A 17,969-nucleotide genomic window follows, 5' to 3' on the forward strand; every position below is an offset into this window, starting at 1 on the left:
CAACTGCAGAAGCACTAAAAAGAACACTGTCCAAAATTTGGATAAAGGATCAGGGGTTTCAAAATCTCTCTGCATTTGCTATATTATACATTAACCTTTTGGGGTTTAGCTCTCATCCTAAAATTGGCTAGATGTGATTTAAGATATGAATTCATGCAGAGGTAAAAGGTGGGCATAAATCATCCCAAACACTGAAAAACACTGCCTCTTTTCATGTAACAGTAACACACAGAAATATTTTTAAAATCTGTGTGTGTGTGTACATACATGCATGCATGTGTGTTACATGAGTGTGTGTCCCTTTGTAAGGATTCGGCAGAGAACAGAGCCTTTTGGGACCTTTTTGGACCCATCTAAGTTCACAAGTCCCTTAAAAACAAACAAATTTACCGATATTCTCACTGAATCATAACCACACGAAAGCCAGCCTAAGGCAAATGAAACAAGAAGAGATTTCTGGTTAAAGATATCGAACTGAATATATGCATGTAAATTTTCTCCCACCCTATACCCCACCAAAATGACTTTTAAAAAGCCATATACGTACAAGAACAAAGAGAAAGGGAAAGGAAATAACAGCAAGAAGATTTGGGGGGCACAGCTATGAGTGGGAACTGACTTGGCAGCCCACCAAGGCTGGGTCTGAAGCCAACAGTAGGGAAAGCCAAGACGTAACCTGACTGACACTGTGGAAAGCAGAAGGCTCCGGAGTCAGTGACACCAGGTATCTCTGGATGTGGGGACAAAGGTGGGGCCTGTTTAAGAGGGACTAGAAGCGGTGCCCGGGTGGGTCATTTAGTTGGGCGTCTGACTCTTGATCTCAGGGTCGTGAGTTTGGGCCCCACGTTGGGCCCCATGCCGGGCGTGGAGCCTACTTAAAAAAAAAAAAGAGGGTCTAAAATATCACAAAGTAAAGGGTTTCTGGGTTCAGACGTTAGAGATGAGACGTGGGTTCTTCTATAAGGAGAACTTACACACAGAACATTAAGACCCTCAGCCACCTTTTTCTCCTCATCTTAAGAACTTCAGCATTTGAAAAATACCCTCCAGGCAGGAGGCTGGAAGAGTCTCCTCTGGAGTATGTAACCAGGATAAGGGAAAAGATTTAAAGTTTCTGATATGGGGCTTCCCCAAGGAAACCTCCCAGCCAGATCTCCCTACAGGTGCACCCAGAGCTTCAATCAGCTTCTAACACCCTGTAATCCTGCTAAATCTGATCAAACAGCCAAGACTGCTAGACATTTAAGGAAAATCTTAATATGAAACAGAAAAAAGTAACTTACTGAAAATAGAATATGCCAGCAGGGGAAAAAAAAAAACGTCAAAAATATCATTAATATCCTTAGAGATATGAGGAAACATTACAACCACAAAAAAATGGAACACAATAAAAAAGGAACATTCAAAGGTTCTCCCCCACAAAAAAGGGAAGATGAAAGTTGATCAAATTTATCAGAAAGGAGAAAAAGGGAGAGACAGAAAAAGGGAACAAGGAGTTAAGAAAATTAGAGGAGATCCAATTCAAAATAATAGTAATGCTAGAGAGAGAGAACAAAGAAAATTGAGGGTAAGAGACTATCGCTAAATTAATTCAAGATCATCTTTCAAGGACTGAAGGACATGAGTTTGCAAAATGAAAGAGCCCAAGAGTGTCCGGAACAAACAGATGAAAAACAGGCTCACACCAAAGCATGTGAGAAGTCTCATCCCCAAAGATGAAGAACCAGAATGGCAGTGGGTCTTTCAGCGTTAACGACAGAAGCTAGGACATAATGAAGCAAATTTTTTGAAACGTGGAGGGAAAATTAAATCCGATTACAGAATTCTATATCTAGCCAAACTACCCATGAGGTATAAAGGCAGAAGGAGAGGTTTTCAGATATGCGGGTCTCAGAAAATATACTGCCCATGTATTGTTTCTCGGTAAGTTAGTGGCAATGTGGTGAGCTCTGTTTGCAACAAAACAAAACAACAACATTTAAAAAGAGTAGGAAAGGCATTGGATTCAGGAAACAGGTGATGGAAAACAGGAAAGTTGAAGGAGTTCCTCAGGGTGAAGGCAAAGTGAGATGCCAAGATGAGTGCCATGAGGCAGGACCTAGAAAGCAAGTAGGGTAGACTCCAGAGAGAATACCACTAGACTACTAACATGTCTGAATGTATCTGAGAGATTTCCTCATTGGGGAAGAGTATGGGGAAACTAAGCAAATTTTAAAGATGTAATTATGCACAGAAGTTAAAAAAAAAAGGAAGAATATTCAAGGCACAGAGCAGAGCTCAAGTGAGTACTCCCTGTGTGCGCCTAATAACGTAAACACCGAGCAGTTACCTAACTAAATTTCAGTAGAGCCAATTTCGGAGGTGGAGCAGGTAAGCTGGGTCCAGAAGCACGTGTGTGTGCAATGGGAGGGCAACAGAATGCGTTCACAATAGGGGGACAACTCGGTAGCCATTTAAGCCTGGTGCGTGGAGGGAGATATCAAAACGGTCACAACCATTGCAAACTGCCAAACCTGACTGGTGCAAAGGCACTACTTCGGGCTAAGCCAGATAAATGGGTTAAGAGCCAGCTGGTGCGGGGTTGATGGATGGGCCTTTTTCACGCCACTCATGTATGACCCAGGGTTCTGATCTACATTTGAATAATCGCTTGTCTTACTTTTCTAGGGCAAATTTTCATCTTGGACTGACTTTCCCTGCTACTTCTCGATTCTCTTGAGCCACACTTCCTACACACTTACCCCTCTTGTTGTCAGTTTAAATTTGTTTAGAAAACACAAATTACATGAAAAACAAGTCCTGGAAAACAATGAGAAAAAAAAGAGACAAACCTATGATCCCCCTTCCCCACAAATCTCCTAAAAGTTTTCAGAATAAATTTCACACTGTCAATGCCCCTGTTTGTCATGATTAATGAAAATAGCTGAAGACTCACTTGTTTGAGAAAGAGATATGTTAGGTCTTGGGATGTGTTTTCACTGTATCCTACACAGCATGTAAACCAAGCCACGCTATCCAGGTATTAGGGATTTTATTTCTTGGTTTCGGTTCTGCCATAGTGAGGGGGAAATCATCATCCTGATACCCACCCAGAGAACGAGTCTTGGCAACCACTGTTGACTTGCCAGTTGTTAAATACTGAGAGAAGGCTGGCTCACAGAGTGGAGATTTAATGCTATTGAGAAATGGACCCTTTGCAGGTGCTCAAGGTGGGAGACTAAACACAGCCATCTCAAAGGCACGCCTGACTTCCTAGTGCCATCCGAAGAGCTACAGCTGCAAGCAGAAGGCTGTAATTATTCTGAAAGCAGGAATCACGTATATCATCTGAATGATGAGGAGATACAATTAGCAAATTCCTAAGCGGACACCACTTTCATCATGAAAGCTAATCATGTTGTCTAAGTACGGATGAATTACTGGCTAAACTCGACTTCTGAGAACGGTGTACAGAACACAGGAGGGGTAAAGGTGCCTACAAAATATAAACACATGGTGATTATGCATGGCTAGTAAAGGTCTCCTTCAAAGAGTAACAACATCTTCCCTTTAAAAACCAGCTGTGGTAATTAAGGTGTAAAAAGAATGCTTTTATCTATCTATCCATGCATTGTTACTATGTTTTAGGATTTGTCTGAAAGATAGGACAAATATTTTTCTCCATTAGAATACATGGTGCTAGTCTCCTAGAAGTCAACCTTTGAAATTTTCTAAGCGACAACAGTAGGATATGGTGTGTAAACCCCTAGGATGCAGAGCCAGCACCTTTTGAAATGAGCTATGAAATAAGTCATTGGACCAATGCCGATGCGTCTTCCAGGTTAACCTCATCTGAATAAGTAACTTAGGTTTCATATTTGAGAAAAAGCTCTTTCTGTAATTAAAAATTTAAACTGTTTCAGGGGCGCCTGGGCGGTGCAGTTGGTTACGCGTCCTACTCTTGGTTTCAGCTCAGGTCCTGATCTCAGGACTGTGAGATCGAGCCCCGCACTGGGCCCCCTGCTCGGGGTGGAGTCTGCTTGAGACTCTTCCTCTCACCCTCCCTTAGCCCCTCTCCCCCTTCCTCACTAAAATAAATCACTCTTTTTTTTTTTAATAAGATTTTATGTATTTATTTGACAGAGGGAGACGGCGAGAGAGGGAACACAAGCAGGGGGAGCGGGAGAGGGAGAAGCGGGCTTCCCGCGGAGCAGGGAGCCCGATGCGGGGCTCGATCCCTGCACCCCGGGATCATGACCTGAGCCGAAGGCAGACGCTTAACGACTGAGCCACCCCGGTGCCCCTAAAGTGAATAAATCTTAAAATTTAAACTGCTTCAGTTAGAAAGTACTTCTCACAGTGCTATAATTTTAAGATTAATGAGCCAGTTACAGTGTCTGAGAGAATTAATTAGGTCATAGTATACTTATGATTAAATGTTGCAATTGCTGGAGCCCTAAAACTAATGCATAACCTCTCCCATTTCCTACATGGTTTAGAACTTTGCATTTTTTTAAAGATTTTATTTATTTATTTGAGAGAGAGAATGAAAGAGAGAGAGAGCATGAGAGGGGGGAGGGTCAGAGGGAGAAGCAGACTCCCCACTGAGCAGGGAGCCCGATGTGGGACTCGATCCCGGGACTCCAGGATCATGACCTGAGCCGAAGGCAGTTGCTCAACCAACTGAGCCACCCAGGTGCCCGTGGACTTTGCATTTCTAAAAAGTGCATTTGCACACAAATTCCTTGACTTCACAACTCTGTAATATAGGTGAATTTTACCCCAAAGTGTGTGTGTGTGTTTACACGTATACCATATTCTATGAGGCCAGTATTTCCCTTACACCAAAACCAGACAACGACATTACAAGGAAAGAAAACTATGGGCTGATACCCCTTACGAATAAAGATGCAAAAAGTCCTTAACAAAATTTTAGTAATCTAAACTAGCACATATAGAAAGGATTACACATCATGACCAAGTGGGATTTACAAAGGTTGGTTTAACACTTGAAAATCAATGACTATAATACATCATATTAACAGAAGTTTAAAAAACCATTAATCATCCCCATAGACATGGAAAAAGCACTTCACAAAATCCCAAACCCTTCACGATAGAAAGTACAACAAACTAGAAATAGAAGGCAGCTTCTCAACCTGACAAAAGCATCTATGAAAACTTGCAGCTAACATCATACTTGATGGTAAAAGGCTGAAGGCTCTCCCCCCTAAGTAAAGCATGTCTGCTTTCTCCACTTGTACTTAACACTGTGCTAGAGATTCTAGCCAGGGAAATTGTGCAAGAAAAAGAAATACAAGGTACCCTTGTTGGTAAGGAAGAAGTAACACTATCCCTTTGCAGACGACATGATCTTGTATAAAGAAAATCCTAAGCAATCCACTAAAAAACTATTAGTGCTAATACATGAGTTCTAGCAAGGTTTCAGGCTACAAGATCAATGTACAATATACAAAAAAGTCAGGAGTATTTCTATACACTAGCAAAGAATACTCCAAACATGAAATTAAGAAAACAACTTCATATACAACAGTGCTAACAAATTTTGAAAAGTAGTTTAAGGCCTGTATATTAAAAATGACAAAACATCACTGAAATACATTACAGATGACCTAACTAAATCTATGGGTTATCCTTCATGGATCAGAAGATTTAACATAGTTAAGAACAATATTAACTGAACTCCAGATTCAATGCAATCCCTAACAAAATCCCAGCTGGCTTTTTTTTTTTTTTTCCAGAAGTTAACAAACTTATCCCAAGATTTGTACAGAAAAATAAGAAACCCAGGATAGCCAAAACAATCTTTCAAAGTTGGAGAACCCAGACTTCCTGATTTCAAAATTTACTACAACACTGTACCAATCAAGACAGTGTAGCATTAGCAAAGGATAAACATATAGATCAAAGGAATAAAATTGAAGCTTTAGAAATTAATCTTTACATGCATGACCAACTGATTTACACCAAGGGTGCCAAGGCAGTTCACTGAGGGAAAGAATGGTCTTTTCAACAAATGGTGTTAGGATGACTGGATATCCACACACGGAAGAATGAAGTTGGACCCCAACCTCACACCATACATACATACGGACTCTAAATACATTTAGAGACCTAAATGTAAGGGCTAAAACTATAAAGCTTTTAGAAGAAAACACAGTGAATCATTGTGACCCTGGATGAGTCAACGGTTCATTAGATACAACACCAAAAGCACAAGCGACAAAAGAAAAATAAATAAAGTGGACTACCTCAAAATAAAATTTTGTGCTGTCCATGGTAGCGCCCAGGAGGTAAAGAGGTGATTCACGGAATGGGAGAACATATTTGCAAGTCATACACCTCATAGAGGATTTGCATCTGGAATATATACTGAACTCTTATAACTCAGTAAAAAAAAAGGCAATCCAATTTTTTTTAAATGGGTAAAGGATTTCAACAGATATTTCTTCAAAGAAGATATACGAATGGTCAACATGACAAGGTGCTCAACATTATCAGTCATTAGGAAAATCAAATCAAAATCACCATGAGACACCACTTTACACCCAGGAGGATGGCTATAATCACGAAGACAGACAACGGCAAGCGTGGAGGAGCGCGTGGGGAAACGGAGAACCCCTATACCTTGCTGGCAGAAATGTAAAACGGCGCAGCCACCGCAGAAAACGGTTTGGTAGTTCCTCAAACTATTAGACACACAGAGCCAATGACCCAGCAATCCCACTGCTCGGTATACACCGCCAGAGAGTTAAAAAAAAATATGTCCACCGAAAAAGTTGTGCAAGAAGGTTTACAGCAAACATTATTCACAGTAGGCAAAAAGTGGGAACCAAAATGTTCACCAACTGATGAATACAAGTAAAATGCTGACTAGTCACACAACGGACTATTATTTGGCAACAAAAAGGAAGTGAAGGACTGGGATGTGCCACAACATGGATGAACTCTGAAAACATGACGCTACATAAAATTAGTCAACCACAAAGGGCCACATATTATATGGTCCCATTTATATGAAATGTCCAGAAGAGGCAAATCTGTGGAGACAGAGGACAGACTGCTGGGAGGGATGAGCAATCAGTGTTGACAGGTACTGGGTTTCTTATCTGGTGAAAACAATGTTCCGAAATTATAACGTGGTAATGGCTACAGGACTGTGAATATTCTAAACAGTACTGAAATGTATACCTTAAATGGATGGATTATCGGGTGTCTTGGTTTTATCTCAATAAAGCTGTTTAAAAAAAAAGCAATGAATGCATATTTCAAGTTACCAATTCCGTACCTTTCGTTGGCTTCCTTGAGTGCAGTTTCAAGCTTCTCTGCCTTCTGGCTTTCTTCCCTTAGACAAAGAAGGAGCTGGCTCACAGTTAATTTCTCAAATTCCAAATAATTCCTGGAGCTTTCTGTAGCTTTGTTCCTACATCAAGAACAGAATAAAGATTAAAAGGTTTTCATCAGGAAACACAAATGTCAAAGGGTCTACAAATGTAACTGGAACCAACATAAAGGAACTGCTTCCCAGAACACTCTCCAAATAATTCTCATTTATAGGCCAAACGCAGCTGGTCATGCGACCACCAGGCTCACACTCCTCCACGCTCTCCGGGGAGAGGGGAGGGGGCTCTCCGGTAGGCTCACCTTGCACTGTACGTGCTTCGTCCGAACAGCCAGTGTGCCCACAACATCAGACCCCAGGCCCCCGGGAACAGACGTGGCCCTGGTTTCCAGTGCCCGGCCTTCCCAGAGAACTAGTCTCAAAGAGGACCAGTCATACAAAGTACACGAACACGCGTGCTGCCTGGCAACATGTGGACCGCCGGCCTTTCTTCAACTTGATATTCTCAAGTCAAGAGAAGAAAGCATTTTTTGTTTTTGATTTCAAATCATTACAGCAGAGAAATGTAGGCACTGTTGGTATGCGAAATATTTTCCTTGATTTTGAAATGTGATTATACCAAGAAGCGGTGGGATGGCAAACAAAACCAGGACCACCGGTACGGCAGCTACACTTCCCGGGTGACCACACTGATGCTCATGTTCAAGGTCACACGTCTCAACAACAGCCGGGATTAAATCCCAGTTCCTGACTCCGAGCTCTGCACCCACCCAGAAATCAATCTCTGACTCCTTAATATACCTTCAAACGAGGTAAGGAAGCTGTTATTAAAGCATTAATTGTGGCTCGGGGCGCCTGCCTGGCTCAGTCAGAAGAGTGTGTGTCTCTCCATCTCGGGGTCATGAGTTCGAGCCCCATGTCAGGTGTAGAGATTACTTAAAAATAAAATCTTAAAAAAAAACAACCACCAACCAACCTGTGGCTTAAAAGAGGAAGTGGTTTTAGCAGGTGGATATAAATGAGGAGAAAGTGGCTTGGAAATTTCAAACAGGGCTTTCTTCCTTCCCACCACTTCCAGAAAAGTCTTTCAATATTAATAAAAACAGTAGGGGGGGGGAAAGCTGAGGAACTGCTAACTAAGCAAGGGTGCAACTTTCACTTATGCCAACTGCCCTGTTTGATGGAAGAATATTATCTAACACTTATTTTCTCCCTGATGCAAGGGCTTGGGAGCATAACTGGGAAAAAAGAAACTGCCCATTTTCATGTTTTATTAAGTACATTCGTCATGTTAGAGAAAAAAAGGTATTTAAAGCCTATGACAGAAGAGATTCCTAGAGAAATTTTCCGGTAACGATCTCTTTCAAATAGACTGACCCAGCAGTAACCTGCGTACAGGGTTCTGGGTGAGAGTCTCGAATGCCCAGCTCCTCTGCCATCTCTTCCGCCACGCCCCCTGTCCCCCTGCCCCACAAACCGCCATTTAAGATGTCTGCTTCCTAATGTCTACTTGGAACAGGTCAACTTGAGACTCCACCGGTAAGACTTCTGGCCCCTGGGTAAGACAGTGACTCAGAGCACTCCCAGTCCTCACTAGAGGAGATTACTCAGGATCAGTCACCTGGGCTTATCCTTGGGAATGAGCAGGGAAGACAAAATGATAACATCCCACTTATCGGGCCGGACAGCCCGGGCCAGGTCAAACTCTACCGGTAAACAAATTAGCAAGCCTGAGTCTTTTGATTAGGAACCAGTTTGTCTTCACTTCTCATCTTATGGGAGACGAGACACCTCTAAACAGAGTGGGGAGGGTTGAGTTTGCCTACAGAGGCGCCACATGCTGTTTTTATTCTCTGCTAGCCTGGGCTACAACACTAAATCCCATTCAAACCGGACATTCTTAAAAGGTTCTGGCTTAAGTTAATAAGAATTGACTTTTGCAGCACAGGATGTTTGACCTCCCCGCAGCGAGCTGCAAGTGACAAGACTGCCCGGGGGGTGTCCCCCGCCAGCCCTAGCCCGTCTTCACATACGTGTCAATGGAATCAATTCTTGCGGGCCCAGGACTCGTCCTGATTTCTCTCACCGCCACATCTGCTTCTCCTTCCTGTATAGGCAGAAATGAAAGGGCTTTACCATGATAATGTCCGCAAGACAAATTCTTTATCAAAAGAGAAAAAGGGGCGCCTGAGTGGCTCAGTCGTTGAGTGTCTGCCTTCAGCTCAGTTCATGGTCCCAGGGTCCTGGGATCGAGCCCCGCATCAGGTTCCTGCTCAGCGGGGAGTCTGCTTCTCCCTCTCCCACGCCCCCCGCGTGTGTTCCCTCTCTTGCTGTGTCTCTCTCTGTCAAATAAATAAATAAAATCTTTAAAAAAGAGAGAAAGAAAAAGGCAGTTAAGATCCAGAATCTGGATGACCTGCAACCCAAGGAAGCTACTGACATTTAAATGTGAGATGTTTCAATGAGGTCACTGAAATGGAATGGGAATTTAGCCTTCCCTCACCCTGCGTACCCTGTCAGGATTATAAATATCTAGGCCAAGGCGTGAAGATTGGTCTCTCATCAGCCAACCTGACCCCGAACACATGAAAACTTATCTCCTCCTTCTCCTTGGCAGCTCACTCCCTTCTCTCCCAAGTTAAGGTCACATGGAGCTAATGACACCTCCACACACCTTCCCTGCACAGGCCTTTAAAATGCAAAACGTCAGAACTTGCTGAAGCAATGTTGAAAAAGAGGCTGCTTTCTGTAGAGCTCACAAAGCACAAAGTTGGCTCCTAGCAGAAATTTGTACACATCATGGGCCATTTAAGGGAACAAGAAGTCCAAAACCAGTTAAATGATATGAAAGACATTAATATTCCAATGAGCTAGCGGGAAAATCTTCCAAAAATGCATGGACAAAGATGGTTCTAGATAATTCTGATGATGTACATTTTTCCTAAATCTTGGGCAGTGTTTTCCAGTTCACAGAAGCAAGGCAAGAAAAGCATGTTTACACTAAAAATAACTGTCACTCACTGGATCAGTGAAGGAGCGGATTATGTTAACCATTCGCCCCAAAGGAAGAAGCCTCTTTTGGAAACTTCTCATACGCTCCTTGGCCTTCCTGAATTTTGCCAGGTATTTGCAGAAGGTGAAAGCTGTTTGATCAAACCTGCGTTTCATGATCTTTGGTCATCTGCAGAAAGGGTACTCTGGCAAATTGTGCTTTCCATTTGGTATTTTAATTCTCCTGATTTCGGCTGGCTATGAATGCACCCAAAGATTTATTAGGGAGGATGGATGGCAAAGTTATTACTTTGCCATTTCCCCATCCTACTACTCTCTTCAGTGCGGCAAACGTACTGAAAAGTCACACGCAAATAATTCCAACATGCCCAGGAGTTCAGCTTTTTACAAGCTCCCCACGCATTGTCTATAAGGTCCATTTTCCTCTCTCAGAAACACTATCTCTTTTCCTGTGTCAGATGTACGGTCTGACAAAGCTAAAATGCCAGTGTGTATCACAGAGGATCTTATCCTTGTGTGTTTTTCTCCCTCACTATTCAGTGTCTTTTAGCAGCGACGAAGGAGAGGTCCCTCTGGGCTCATCTACCTGCCCTGCTCTTGAGCAGGACCGCCCGCACACCCAGATATGGCCCCAACAGATGCTCCTCATGTGCTCAGGAACGGGCCGGCACACGCTCCTTCACTGAGCTCACTTCATTTTCAGTTCCACATAAACGTGTCAGACACCGGGGGCTTCACACTCAGCTCCTGGAGGTGCCCAGGCAGCTGCTGTTAGACGTGGGGGCAAAGCCAAGGTCAACCCTCAACCACAACCCCAGCGTCTCTGCCCTTTCTTTTCTTCACTGCCCAACCAAGGTTCCTTGTAAGGCTTGTCTGAAAAGAGGGTTCTATTATTAAAAAGTGTTTTAAAGCCATCAGTTTACCTCATCTGCTCATGAGTCTGCTCACCTAAGTGCAGTGCTGGACACAGCTAAGGACCTGGTCTGAAAAAGTTTATGTTTCTGTTTTGGTTTTTTAGATCACAAAATGTCTGTTTTGTCAGTACCTATGGGAAGGGGGGAAAAAAAAACCCTATCTCTTTTGTCATAAAAGGTAATCAATAGTCTTCCATTTCAGCCATGACAACCCTCATGAGTATTATACATATATACATATAAATTTTTTTTTTTTTTTTTTTTTGAGAGCGAGACAGAGAGAAGAGCGCGTGTGCGAGCAGGGGTAGGAGCAGAGGGAGAGAGAGAATCCCAAGCAGGCTCCATGCTCCAAGCAGGATCTCACGACCCTGAGATCGTGACCTGAGCTGAAATCAAGAGTCAGACACTCAAGCGCCCCTAGGATCACGTCATACTTAAAAACAAGAGCCAATTTATCTTGATGATATTGATGCTGAAACTCCCCTCCCCCCCCACCCCCCAGTTTGGCTTCCGTGTGTTGAAAAGACGTGGTAATCTAGGTGTCTAGGTGAGGTTTTGTAATTTGCTTAAAACTAAATCAAAACCAGGACACTCACAGCTATCCTGATTTCAACAAAGGAGTCTTCAGAGGGGCCGCCTGAGTTCAGCTTGAGCTGGAGTTCTGACACAATCCCCAGCAGATCTGCCTTTTCAGCTTGGAGATAGGCCACCTGGGTCTTCAGCTGTTCCAGTTCCTGGTCTGCTTCTGCCCTGGGGACTTTGGGGTCCCCAGTGGGGTCCTGGAACTGACGAGAAACAAGGTGAATCAGTGAGCCAAACTAACACCTGGTCATCAAACCCAAGTGTCCCCACACCCACGCAAGGCAGCTACGCTTTATGGTAGAAAAATCTAGGTTTCTCTTGGAGATATATTTTGATGTACCACTTCAAATGGAAGATTTTACATTATTTTATTATATTCAAACCATAGAAACTTAAAATAACCTCATGACAAGAAAGAAAGGCTTCCTCAGCACATGGGATAATCTGATATGAATATAACCAATCAGACTTTGACAGTGGTAGACTGGTAAACTGTCATCCAAAACCTCAGAAAATAGGGACAAAAAGCTCGCCTTTTTTTTCCCCTCCCACAAAGGCAGACGTACCCTTACTCTCCCCATACTTGTCATGTACTATCTGAAGCCAAAGCACCAAGACATTTCATTACTTGATATGTGAATGGCAAAGGACAATGGAAAGTCCAAAATTCTCTCAGGCATGCAGGCTGGTGGCTGTTAAAATCTATGTTGGTCTTTTTAGGTTTGCTAAAAGTAAGCCCAGGGAGAAATAAGAAAACTGAAAATTCAGAGGCTGCTACTAAAGGTAAAAAAAATTAAATTTCAGCCTATATAAACACGAAGAATAAATATTTCTATTTCACTAATACCAAGTACGTGTTGCGTTCCTCTTGTTACAATTACCGCACATGACAAAGTTGTAGGAGAAAGGACCTGTTAAGATGCGGTGCTTTCATTTGGGAGCAGAGAAAATAGATTCCAGTCCACACCCTGCTAATCCCTGGTTACGATGCCCTGAGCAGATTTCGCTTAACGTCTTGGCCTCGGTTTTCTCAGGTTAGAAAGGGAAATGTGGTCCCTCGTGGTCTCTGTGGTGCCTTCCAGCCATGACCTACGAGGCCTCTTCGATTTCCTCCTCAGGAAAACTTCATTGCTTTTACGGGCCTGGTGCCACCAGAAATATATACTTGAGATTTTCAGAGAATTACAACACAATTCCCCCCCCCCCCCCTCTCTCTCACACACACACAAACATGCACACATGCACACCCATCTCTGTGATAGATTTCCTAAGGAACCAGAAACAGACCCAAAGGCTGTTAGTAGAACCAAAAAGCATCGGAAAGGACACGCATAAACTAGCTTGTCCATCACGAAATATTAAAACCTGGAGGGAAAGGTATTAACATGCAGCATGGGAGTGTCTCTCACACCAGTGAGATCATGCTCTTCCTTCACTTGGGAGCGTTCCCTTGCCAGAAAACGACCACAGGCCTGAGAGAAAAGAACTCATTGTGAAGCTGAGGAGTTAGGTGTGTAGGGAAAGGTTATCAGCCTGGGCATCCTCTCTTGGTGATGACTCATCCCAAAGAAACGTAACTGTGAAAGGGGTGGAAACAGTGAAAGGAGAGGCACTGCTTAGCCTGGAACTAGGAAGCAAGCAGGTAAGGGCAAGGCCACGCTCTATCAGGAATCTTCACATTTTCCTGCTGGACCCCTCTGAGGACATTTTATAGAATTGCTGTTTTTGTTGTTTTTTTTTTTTTAAGAGAGAGTGAGCATGTTAGGGGGGACGGGGAGGGGCAGAGGGAGGGAGAGAATCCTAAGTAGGCTCCACACCCACTGCAGAGCCGATGTGGGGCTCGATCTCACGACCTCGAGATCATGACCTGAGCGGAAATCAAGAGTCAGACGCCCAACTGACTGACCACTCGGGCACCCCAGAATGGATTTTTAAAACCACCTTGGCGTAAGAGTAGGAAACAGAGTTTTAAGCAAGTGTCTGAGCATGAGGGATATAAGGCCACGATCCTAGAATCTCAGACTTGTCAGGTTAATTTTCTCTTTTGCAAGGGTGAGGATCTCTTCACTATCCTTGGGAAATTCCGAATCGACTTATTTGGCCATAAAACACCTCACAAGATAACGTTTTAAATATCTCTTCATTTTACTACCGACTCTTTCCATTCGCTTCCTGGACTAGAACTCACACGTTTTATTTATGATCAAGCTCAACTCCGTGATTTGTTACTGTCTTTCATCCCTTTCAAGGGCCCGCCATTGACCGTCATGCAACACAACGGCTCTCCTTGTGTACTTGTATGTCTCCATCTTGCTGTCCCGGAAATCCACCCAGACTACCATGCATTTTATAATCCTAGAAGAAACATCCAGCTAATGATCTCTGCCTAGCAATCTGTACCATTAAAAGTTAAAAAGTTCTCTCTACAGATAATAATGTATAATTCTGTGAAATTGGACAGAGCCATGAATGCCTCAGCCTCACCCCGAAGATCAGAAGGCAGATCTCCAAAAGAAATTCCCTATTCTCTTTCGCTGTGTGGCACAGAACACATGAGAGGCCCTGGTGGCTGGAGGGATTCCCTGGAGAGACTGCAGCAAGGATGGGTCAGCAAGAGTGAGGAAAGTCCGAAGCTGGGAGAGCTTCAAGTCAGGAAGATGACAGCCTAAGTTTTACAAATCACCTCAACCGGTCCACAGAATAAAAATGAAAGAAGAGGCAGGGAGGGAATAGGGAGGCCTGGGAGGCACATTTTTGGGGGAGAAAGCTGATGACCAAGGGTTTTAAAGAGCCATAAATGTCTCTTTGTCCCACTACCCACGTCCTCTGTCCCAAGGACTCTCTTCTGAGTCTGGCTTACAGCCTGTTTCTGCGTTGAAAGAAGCTGCCCAGAACTCCAACTTCTGTTCTCAATTTCTTCTAATACTTTTTAGGAAAACGTATACATAGACTATTTCAAGCAGACAAACTGCTTCTGGAAGCTTCTTTCTAGGCTTCAATGTGATAGGCCCCAACAGGCTGATGCCAACTGTCAGCTCACATCCCAAAAGCCATAGGAGGAAGACAGCGTGAGATATTTTCTGGGGCACCTGAGTGGCCCAGTCTGTTAAGCCCCTGACTTCGGCTCTGGTCATGATCTTGGGGTTCTGGGATCGAGCCCCACGTTGGGCTCTATGCTCAGCGGGGAGTCTGCTTATCCCTCTGCCCCTCCCCCCAGCTTGCACACTCTCTCTCTCTCAGATAAATAAAATCTTTAAAAAAAAAAAAAAAAGACATTTTCTTACAGAGAGTAGAAACTTATTCATATATCCTAGGTGATAATTTCTTCAGAGTATTCTACCTTGCAAATATTTAGATACTGAGAGATTTCCCTCAAAGAAGTGACTTAATGTTCTTTGAACTGTAAGACAAATTGAAGCATCAGATGTGATAAATCTAATCAACAATAAATTATTTCCCACACAAATGTAAGTTTATTAAAGCAGAATGTTCACGCTGTCCCATGAGCAGGGATTGATGAGTAAAGCACTGACATAAACCACAATACAGTTCTCTAAACAACTTTTCATTCTTTAGGTTATTCCATATCGTCCCCTTTTTGTTATTTTCTTTCCCTTATCTTTCTTTCTTTGCATACTTTACCCAAGAAATCAGAGACAGCAGGGTTCAAGGTATCTATCTCAAGAAGCATCTCTGATGTCTGGGATTCTATCCTCCCTGAATCGAACCAGTGCTCCACCCTTCACGGGGCTGCTAAGTTCCAGGTTGGGAAGACAATGAACAGCAGATGTCCATCCTAACGAACAATATCCAGTGAGCCTCAGAATATGGACGGATGCTTCAAATGTGTTTTGATACATATTTTCTCACTAACATCTTTGGCACCCACTCTTGGCCATGAGCACATTTCTCAGGTTCTTTGGGTCAATGAAAATGTGGCAACTTGACAGCCTCCTATCACAACATGACATGTATTGTGCCATTTTTCAAAAGTAGATATAAAATGTAAAGCGAGGTAGTTCTATTTTAGACTTAGGAAAAGACTACTGATCAGTAAGTAAAACTTTGGAGTAATAGATTTTTTAATGTAATTTTATATCAAAGACATAAACTAAAAACTAACACTTGGATGGTTCTAGGCAGAGGTTCTGCTGCACCATCTATAATACAAAATACTGATTTATAACTGCAACCTTCTTTTGACTATAATCAATATGGTCCAAACTGTACAAATTTCCTTCCCCCAACAGAGACTGTACATGACCCTTGAAATTGCAACCAATCTCCTCAGCAAGAACAGTTCTTCCAAGATGATGCAAAATACTCATCTAGCCAGAACCGTGAAAGGTTTTGACCTAGAAGTCTAGACAAGGAAGAGTCCACTCTAAACATTAATAAAATAAAATCACAGCTTATCAGTCTGCTCACCTCAAGGGACTTTTCTGTTTTCCCTTTTAGTTTTTCAAGTTCTTCCTTCAATTTTTCATTTTCATGACTCAAAGCCATGAGGCGCTCCTTGGCTTCTTTGCTCTGTATCTCAAAAAAAAGGCGTTCTTCCTTCTGTTTCTCTGTCCAGGCTGAAAGCTCTTCAAATCGCCCTTTCATCGCCTGATTATTTAGCTTCATGGCTTCTGTACGGGGTTCAGAGTGAGAGTGTCACGCATCAGACTCGATCTGATGAATCCAACCTCCAAGACCACCCTCACCACGTGGCTCCAAACCCAAAGAAGCCATGCTTGGCCTGGGCCCCAGGGTTGGCAGGAAATGTAGCAAGGTGAGTGGTTTTTGCTTCCAGACAGGACTCGGGGGCCTAATGTCATTTCTAGTCCTCCAAAGACTCCAGAAAATAAAACTAGTTTGGGTCCCTCCACTAAGGCACACAAGCTAGAGGACTAATTCAAACACCGGTCCTGCCAGAAGCCATGGCCTGAGACCCCAGGATGCTTTCTGTGAGCAAGGTCATATTGAGGACTAACTCCGTAATTCTTCCTGTTTCTTTCTAAAGGGACCACATGTCATTATGCCATTTCCCTGGGGTACGTAAGTACCTTTTATTCTTACCTGTGTCCCCAAAGTAAACAATGGAAACAATGTTAGCCTCACCACAAGCTAAACTCTGTGCTCTTTCTCCTGCTAGTGAAACAGAGAGAAGGGAATGCCAACAAGTCTTTTGACAAAGAGATGCCATTCATGAAGGCCCAGCGTGAAAGAAGAAATATGGCGGCCAGGGGCTGCTCACCTTTGAGCTGATGGTTCTCAATCAAGAGCTCCTTCATCTGCTGCAGCAGCTCCTCTGGAGTGAATGTGTCCAGGTTTGGGTGAGCCAGGTTGGGGGGTCCATTTCCTGTGGTTTCACTGGGGCTGTCCCCCTTTTCAGTCAGGCAGCTAAGCGGTTGGTGGGACATGGCAGCAGGACCTAGGGAAACATCACAAACTGAAGAGAGAGAGGTCTTCCCGCTGCGATGGGTCCCCATGAGTCCCACAAATCCATGGGCAACTGCTAGTGAGTATTCCAAAAGTTGCCTCCTTCCTCTCCAATTCTATTTTGGATATTTTTGGTTCTTCCCTTTAAACAAAAAAGGTATATGCTAGCTTCAGCGTGTATGTGTGTGCGCGTGCGTCTGTGTATGTGGGTGCGGTGAGGACCTGCAGGACGGAAGAGGAAGAGAAGAGCATGAGATCATGAGAATCGGGAATCCTAACAGGAATTCCAAGTTCCCAAAAATATATTTGTAGACATGGGTAAAGTATCATTAAATTGGTTTTCCTATGCAAATCTTTCAAGCTCAAATCTTTTTGTTTTGGGTGAATTGCACAAAAAGCTGTTAAAAAAATCTCCATATTTTATCTCTTGAATTTTTGGCTACGAGGAAAGGGAGAACGAACATATTTTGGACGCTTACTATGTGCTGAATCACTGCACCAGAATGTCAGTTTCTAATCCTCGCTAAAACCCAAATGGATGGCTACTTTACAGGAGACGGAGCTGAGTTCGCAGCAGTGCTACAGCTTGGCCAAGGTCACTTCATAAGAGGTGCAACCGAGTATTAACAACACCAAAACCCAGCCCTGTAATACAATAAAGATGCTACTGAATATTTAGGCTTCAATATCCAATA

The 17,969-nt window shown here is 43.3% G+C and overlaps 1 protein-coding gene across 7 annotated transcripts in view; it reads right to left on the minus strand.

Annotated features, from left to right (window-relative positions):
• The window catches only part of OPTN (optineurin), a 50,792-nt gene that overhangs the window by 26,515 nt on the left and 6,308 nt on the right, over positions 1-17,969 (minus strand). For 5 of the 7 annotated variants that reach the window (XM_027592445.2, XM_027592444.2, XM_027592447.2 and 2 more), the window contains 5 exons: positions 17,090-17,266; positions 16,279-16,481; positions 11,865-12,053; positions 9,376-9,449; positions 7,289-7,423 (listed from right to left, as the gene is read on the minus strand). In XM_027592445.2, coding sequence (XP_027448246.1) covers positions 7,289-7,423; positions 9,376-9,449; positions 11,865-12,053; positions 16,279-16,481; positions 17,090-17,255 — 767 coding nt within the window. In that variant the 5' untranslated portion in view covers positions 17,256-17,266. The remainder of the gene's footprint in view (positions 1-7,288; positions 7,424-9,375; positions 9,450-11,864; positions 12,054-16,278; positions 16,482-17,089; positions 17,267-17,969) is intronic. The other 2 variants (XM_027592450.2, XM_027592448.2) reach the window with 1 other exon arrangement.

The sequence above is a fragment of the Zalophus californianus genome, chromosome 9 (genome assembly GCF_009762305.2).
Source record: "Zalophus californianus isolate mZalCal1 chromosome 9, mZalCal1.pri.v2, whole genome shotgun sequence".
Lineage (NCBI taxonomy): Eukaryota > Metazoa > Chordata > Mammalia > Carnivora > Otariidae > Zalophus > Zalophus californianus.